Genomic DNA, 7,711 nt, shown 5'->3' on the forward strand with positions numbered 1-7,711 from the left:
CCCCCCCTCCGCGCTCCATTGACTTCGTTCGCCGAAGGACGCTTTATCTCCGGCCCACATACCGGCACCTCTTCTGCCACGCGACCTCCATTCAGTCCGGCGTAAATACAAAGGGCGCCGGCACCCCCGAGCTCGATCGCACTCCCGCGAGAGGGAAAGAGAGACCGGCTGAGAAAAATCCCTTTGACACTTTGACACCTGCCGCAAATCGATCTCACCGACTCCTGAATAATTACACACGGACGATATTAAAATTAGCATAACTGCAGCGACTGCAGAATTTTGTAAAATTGGAGATCCGTCCTATTTTTATTTTATTTAAAATCGTAATTTTAAAATATAATTCACTAAAAGAGGTAAAAATAAGTATCTCTCGTAGATAGTTGGTAGAAACAGAGAAAGAAGACAGAGAACAATGCGACGCGATTTGTTTTCTTTTTTCAAATGTCAAACTCTCTCGACAAACTTCGGATAAATATTGCGGGTCGAGAAATATCCGCGGGAAAATCAAGGTGGCGGAAATTACGGGCACTTCGCGAGGCAGTTGGTCAGGCACGGGAGCCGCAAGGCCGTATATTTTTAACCTGAGAACCTTCCGGCAACCCTGCCGCGGGATCAATACCTACAACCACCCCCGTCTCGCCGTTATGTACTACTGCTGGAAGTGGAGACCGCCGCTAACTTTAACCTACATTATCCGCCACCTCTGGCTGAGAGCCCACCGGTGGAAACTTGCCACCGAGTCAAGTACAGGAACAGGGCCGGGGAGGGGGTAAAAAAAAATGCGGGTACGCGATGCAGATGCGCCGAGTAAAGCCGCCCGCGAGAAACGAGCCGCCGCGCGGTGCCGCGAGTGCAACGAAATGTTTCTCGATAAGAAAGTTGGAAAACCCATTTCCGCTATCTTGCGCCGTCGAAATATCTCATTGCGATTCATGCACCGTTGCGCGTAAAACGCAAATTACCTCCATCCCTGTAACATTTATACTAAATGTGAGCCGTATTTCCCCATTAAATAATTATATTTGACTATCTCAAGCTAGTAAAATATTGAAAGTATCTTTTGGTATTTCATGCATGATAAGTACTATGCACTTAAGTAATTGGCTGTATCTAGTTTATCTTCAGGGAAAAAATTTCCAACGTTTGTTAAATTTCAAATTATTAAATTCTTCTGGAGATGAATAATAATCGCGAAATGTAGTAGTATATTACAATTATATGCTTTAAGAGAGCTTAAAATCCGCGTAAAAGGAAAGGGTGGAAGAAGTCGGTAAAAGCAAGTATCGCATCTCACAACCCTCGCATCTTTGAAGGGTCACCGGCCCGAAAGTCATGAAAACTTTTTTGCAATTTTCGTCTTTATTTCCCTCTTTCTTTCTCTTCCTCCCCATCTCAGGATCGAGCTCCATTTTCTCCCGCAACGTCGCCGTCGTGAAGGGTTGGAGGATAGAAGCCAAGAGAAGACGGGCAATCGAGTTCCGAGATTCTCGGCTCGTGGTCGCCGGATATATCCGGCGCTCGTGAAGGAGCCCTTGATAGACGCCCGAGAATCTCTATTTACGCGAAAAGAATGAAGAAAAAGAAAGAGCGAGAAAAGAGTAAGAGAGGCATCGAGGAAAGAAGAACACCTTTCGCTCTCGGTTGCCATTCAGAGAAAGAGCGACTTCCGCAATTGCGGCGGCGGCTCGCGAATGGCGGATAGTCGTCTGCGCAATCTCGTCGCTTTCTAAGAGCAATCCCTTTTATCACCTCTCATCCCGTTTCTTCTCCCTCGTTTGCGTCACAGGACTGTTTGTGAACGTGGGCATTTTTATACGACCGACGCCATATGACGCGCGCGTCTCTTTCGCGGCGTGCATAATTTACGCGATGGACGCTCGGCGACGCGCATAAACAGCGCGAATATAGAAGAACGTGACGGAACGTAAAAGAATAACGGAATTGCGAAAGCTTGATTCAGGATCGTCAACGGTGGGCGCAAATAAAGATAAAATGGACGTATAAAACTCGATGGGTCTATATTCTATAAATAACGTTGTGTATCTTGCAATCTCTGTCGGATCGTAAGAAAAAGAAAAAAACAAGTGCAGTTCAACGAAGCGGTTCGTGTAACGAATCAATTTTAGTGTCGACTTAAAATTAATTGCAATTAAATGTATGAGAATTCTTTGATTTTTATGTTCTTTAACTGGATCATCTTTCACATAGCGTAACATTAAATGCTTCACAAAATAAACACATTTCCCATTATTATCTAATTTCTCATTTATAATATAAATCTATAATACCCTCGCTGAATAAGCATATAATTCTAAATTTGTTAAATCCACACCCATGAGATGGATTGAGTTACGTACGATAATAAAGGAACTTAATGTTCCTCGTTAAATTATACGATTGGCTGCGTTCCTGCATTTAGATCCAGTAAAGAATTAAAGGCAAGTACCAATATTCAAGAGTCACTGAACGCTCATTCATTGATCAGTCTTCTTAGCTAAACGCTGCCAATGAGAGTAATTCTCGTAATCGGTCTTTTGTCGATAATCACGAAGTCTTCAGAGGCATTATCCTTTTGTGGACGTTTCTTGGTGTGAGGAAAATGGCGGTAAAGAACGACTCTCTGGCTCCCGGCTCTGTTTCGGTTCCCTGAGCGTGCGAGGTCGAGAAACAGCGGAGTGAGTAAGCGGAAGCCGCGTTCCATTTCAATGCGCGAGCCTCACTCGTGAAAGGAACCGATAACGCTTGTCGACCAAGAGCCAACCGAAGCGAGCCCTTTTCTAGGATAATCGAGCGAATTCCTACGACGCGATTTCGCACTTCTGTCTCTCACGGTATCCCGGATTCCCGCTACGAACACCTTCGCACTCGTCCTTTGCATACAACTCGAGAGGAGAGGGTGCGCTGTACGACCTATTGTCGATCTCTGATAATGCGTACGAACAGGCGCTGCTCCACGCGATAATATTCCCATTCGGCATTCGACAAACTTCGCCATTCATTTGCGAATCGGAGGGCCGTAATTAAGATTCGCAGTAGAGAATAGACATTTCGAAGTGCGTTTGCAATTGAATCGAAACGGTATGGAATTTGTCGACTATCACACACGTCGCTGCGATAGGTATTTCTACGAGTGTGCGGATATATAACTTATTAATTTTTATTTAAAAAGAAAACGTCGTAACTAAGTATAGAGGATTCTTAGAGAATTCTATATGTATACCAGTGTACTGCATTCAGAAATGTTCTCTGGGTGCATCTTTGTATCATTTTATCTTTTAATATTTGACGAACAATAAGAATAAAATGCACCCAAAAATTTCTGAACGCAGTCTTGAAGATATGTGACCAATATACGGTACATTTCTGTATACAATCTTTTTATTTGTGAATGTTACAGATCTCCGAACATTCACGACTTGTGACACGCACAAGACGGCAGTCCGCGCGCACTGAAAAATCGACCGTCGGGTCGTGGAGCGTCGGCAGTATCCGACAGTTTCGTTAGCCAGGAGTATATCATCATCCAGAATAATCCCTCGCCCGTGGCAAAACGGCCGATCGTGCGGACGTCCTCGGTACTATCCCGGCGCGGCCGTTACGTGCGACGACAACAGCCCAAAGATTTTCCCACCGAAGGCCAAGATGCACATCGAGGTGCAGGTGGCGCTTAACTTCGTGATATCATATCTCTACAATAAACTGCCGCGTAGACGAGTCAACATCTTTGGCGAGGAACTCGAGAAGGCGCTCAAGGACAAGTTCAAGGGCCACTGGTATCCGGAGAAGCCGTTCAAGGGCTCGGCGTTCAGATGCCTGAAGACCGGCGATCCGGTCGACCCGGTGCTAGAGCGCGCCGCGAAAGAGAGCGGTGTGCCGATCCAGGACATCCTGGAAAATCTGCCAGCCGAGCTCGCCGTCTGGGTTGATCCTGGTGAGGTGAGCTACCGTATCGGCGAGTTGAACGCCGTGAAGATCCTCTACTCAGAGACCGGCGACCCGCATGACGAGACCTCGGCCGATCGCGAGGTCACCAAGACCTTTAATCCGGAGGCGCAGTGCTTCAGGCCGATCGAAGCCGTGAGCACGTCCTTGAGCGGTCTCAGCCTCAGTCCAAAGTCAACCTCGCCGTTTTCGAGCTCCCTCGGCAGCAACGCTAGCAATGGCTCGTCCAATAACCAGCAGAACGGCCACGGATCTGGTTCCTCGTCTGCGCCCTCACCCACGCCCATCACCAGCTCCTTCAAGGGCTCGCCCAGCCCGGTACCGGCCTTTATCCCGCGTACCACCGCCCCGCTCACCTTTACTACCGCCACCTTCGCCCAAACCAAGTTCGGCAGCACCAAGCTCAAGACTAGCAGCAAACGCGCTAACAGGTTGGTACATACGTTTGATGTTTCCTCCCACTTTGGATTAGCCAAATAGCAATTCAATTTATAGCTTAAAACGTAAGAGGTTGAAACTTTATAATGATGATCGCTTATCTCAACTTTTTTGCTGTCATCATAGAAATAACGTTTATTTATTTGATAAAAGACGGATAGTTTTGATATGATAGTATGAATATAAATCACTTAATTTGCTTAATTACATGATGATTATTTATTTTTAAACTGATTATTAACGTGCTTCGACGTTACGCTTCTCGAGTTTCCTAAGTAGATAAAACAATCTATATATGTATATTTGTGGAATGCTGCTTTGCAATTTTCCCAGGTATACCTTTACGTATATTTATATCATCACTAGAAACTAACATTACTCACAGAGTTCCCGCGGTATAAAAAACAAATTGAACAGTGGGATCGCCATTAGATGTATAATTGATCGCTTCGCAACCAGACAATCGTAGAAATAGCTAAGCATGCTCGAAATTAGAGATTAACGCATAACAAAACGTGCGATCTATCGTAAAGGATTGCACATTGCCGATAGGATTTAATTATAGCGCGTTTATTCCGTTTACGAAATTGAAACACACACAAGCACGACAGAACAAAACGCGCGTACTAACCAGGCCGCGAGACGATCTACCACTCCCGGATTCACGCACACACGTGCATACACAAATCCATTGATGAACCGCACGGTACCGCTCGGTTTCAGGATGTCACCCACTGAGTTCTCGAACTATATAAAGCAGCGCGCAGCGATGCAGCAGCAGATTCACCATCACCACCATCATCAGCAGCATCAGTCGCAGCAGCAGCAGCAGCAGCAGCAACAGCAGCAGCAGCAGCAGCAGCAGCAACAGCAGCAACAGGCGACCACGGCTGGTGCAGGACTGCCGGTCTCGCAGAGCTCACCGCGCAGTCGTAGCCTATCACCCGGTAGCATAGTCGCCGGTGCTGGACAGCAACATACGGACCCGAGCGCGTACTTCTTCCAACATGGCCCAGCCGCGGCCGCGGCGGCGTACCACGCGCAGTTTCCCCATCGCAACATCTTCGACTCGTCGGCGAGCCACGGTGGCTACCTGCCGGCCGATCTCTACGCCGGCACCAAATTCCCATCATCGTACCTCGACCCGACCACCTTGGCTGGCCATCAGTTCTACGGCGGCGGTATGAATGGCACTGGCGCCGGTACTGGCGGCGCTGTAAACGGTACCACCGGCGCCGGAGCCGGTACCCAGGGCGCCGGTAGCGCCGGCACCGGTAATCTTGGTCCAATCGGCTCTGCGACAACCAACGGCAACGTCAACGCTGGCGCGGCCGCTGCGGCGCAGCAGCAGGACAAGAGCGCCCTGGTCGAGGGCCTCAACAACTTCGGCCTCGGCTCGGTCGCGCCCTATCCGGCCAGCCAATATCAGCATTTGCTCGTGGCCAACTAATACCTCGCGCGTGCACATCAAGTCGTTAAAAAAACCGCCACTGCGTCCCGTGACGGCGGTAAAAGCGTTTTTGTTTTCGGTGCCGTTGGTCCGGTGGCGGACAAAAAGGAGAGAGGGCCGTCGCCTCCGGGATTCCGTCGTCGAGACGTTGTCCAGAGTCTGGCTTTTTAAACACGGATGCCCATCAGTCAAGTTGGTACCACTCTATCTCTCCTCCCCTAATCAGAGTGCACTGGTTATGTGGTGTCATGATATCCATCTGTTCTCTCCCGCGATTCCTATCCAGACGCTTCTCCGAACGCTCTTTCGCGTTCGATCTTTCCTAATCCAAGAAAAGTATCCGAGATATTTTGTACATACATTATCAATAGCTATCGATGAACGGAGAAGAGATAGAGAGTAAACAGAGAAAGAGGGAGAGAGAGACAGCCGCCGTACGATCAGCACCGAGGGCGAAAGCGACCGAGATGAGGAAAGAAGGCGTGATAGAACGGAAATAAAGAAAAAGAGAGAAAGAAAGAGATGTGTATGCGTGTGGAGATGATGCCTGGTTCTGAGGTACGTCTGATTGCGAGATAACGTGTGCGTGCAGAAACGTTTTAGGCGCATGAAGGAGAGAAGAGAAAACGGAAGGAAGCGGCTAACGGCTAACGAGAGCGTGTATATGTGTTAAGACCCGATAAGGACTCGATTGGCGATGGCGCGAGACGCTCGTTCGAGACGGAAGCCATCGTGTGGCTACCTACGATACACGCATACATACACAACACACATAAAACACACGCTCAAAGGTATACGACATACATGTAGCACACCGGCGGACATTCGAACGACGCGTCGAGCGCGCATCTAGGACAGTAAAGATACACTCGACATATTATAGGAATAACACACACATACACACACACACACACAACACACAGATATACATATTATACCGATCTTCCCGTATATACATCTCGTATAACATACAATACACGGAACCCACGCGGGCACACGTAGATCATCATACACATAACATGCGAGCATCATCCATGCACGAGACACACGTACGTATTAACGAAACAAAAAAAAAGAAAAAGAGGAAAACCATATATACGCAACACTGACCCACACAGATATTACCAACGTGTAATAATTTATTTTTTCACTGGTATATAGTCGAAGAATTAATGAAATAATGAATATATATCTCTGTAGAGCCTATGTATTATATTCAAGATGCACTCACTCTTCACCGGGTTCTCACGAAACGGTAGGAACTACACACTGTCCCCTAACTTGTGTTGTCGAGCGAGCCGTCGGTGTCGAAAGATCCGTGGACTGATAAAAGATCGATAAGGTAAGGTGTCTTCCAATTTTGTTCCTCCATCGATTGAGCGTCGATACGAGACGATGCGACGCGCGGGTGTCACGTCGCTTCGTTTCGCGCAAGAATCGTAGTCGGATATTATATAGACAACGCGGAAAGCTATTCAGGCACTAAATACGTAAAATACGAAGCTGTTTAAACGAGCTGAAAAAAATCGGATCACGGATAGCTTTCTCTGCACGGAGGAGACCTTTACGTCAAATCGAAAAAAAAATAGAGAGCAAAATCGTAAATCTACGGAAGACGGCGGCCCGTTCATTCACACGAGATGAGTAAATAAAATGAGAAGGAACAACGCGATCAAGGAACGAAGGATCGATCCTTCCGCGAGTATAGTGATAATGTAGAGAAAAAGAGAAACGAGCTCGCAGTTTTATACCGTTCGGAAAACTCGTCCTCGGTACGATTTTACATTTTATTTTTATAATAAATGCAGTAGAATGTAGGAGAAAGAGAGAGCGAGAGAGAGAGAGAGAGAGAGAGAGAGAGAGAGAGAGAGAGAGAGA

The 7,711-nt window shown here is 47.3% G+C and overlaps 1 protein-coding gene across 5 annotated transcripts in view; it reads left to right on the plus strand.

Annotated features, from left to right (window-relative positions):
- The window catches only part of LOC108773775 (protein Tob1), a 72,273-nt gene extending 65,469 nt beyond the window's left edge, over positions 1-6,804 (plus strand). For all 5 annotated transcript variants that reach the window (XM_018539698.1, XM_018539703.1, XM_018539700.1 and 2 more), the window contains 2 exons: positions 3,401-4,376; positions 5,107-6,804. In XM_018539698.1, the coding sequence (XP_018395200.1) occupies positions 3,646-4,376; positions 5,107-5,833 (1,458 nt within the window). In that variant the 5' untranslated portion in view covers positions 3,401-3,645 and the 3' untranslated portion in view covers positions 5,834-6,804. The remainder of the gene's footprint in view (positions 1-3,400; positions 4,377-5,106) is intronic.
- Positions 6,805-7,711: the final 907 nt, after the last annotated feature.

Source organism: Cyphomyrmex costatus, unplaced genomic scaffold, assembly GCF_001594065.2.
Source record: "Cyphomyrmex costatus isolate MS0001 unplaced genomic scaffold, Ccosl1.0 scaffold219, whole genome shotgun sequence".
Lineage (NCBI taxonomy): Eukaryota > Metazoa > Arthropoda > Insecta > Hymenoptera > Formicidae > Cyphomyrmex > Cyphomyrmex costatus.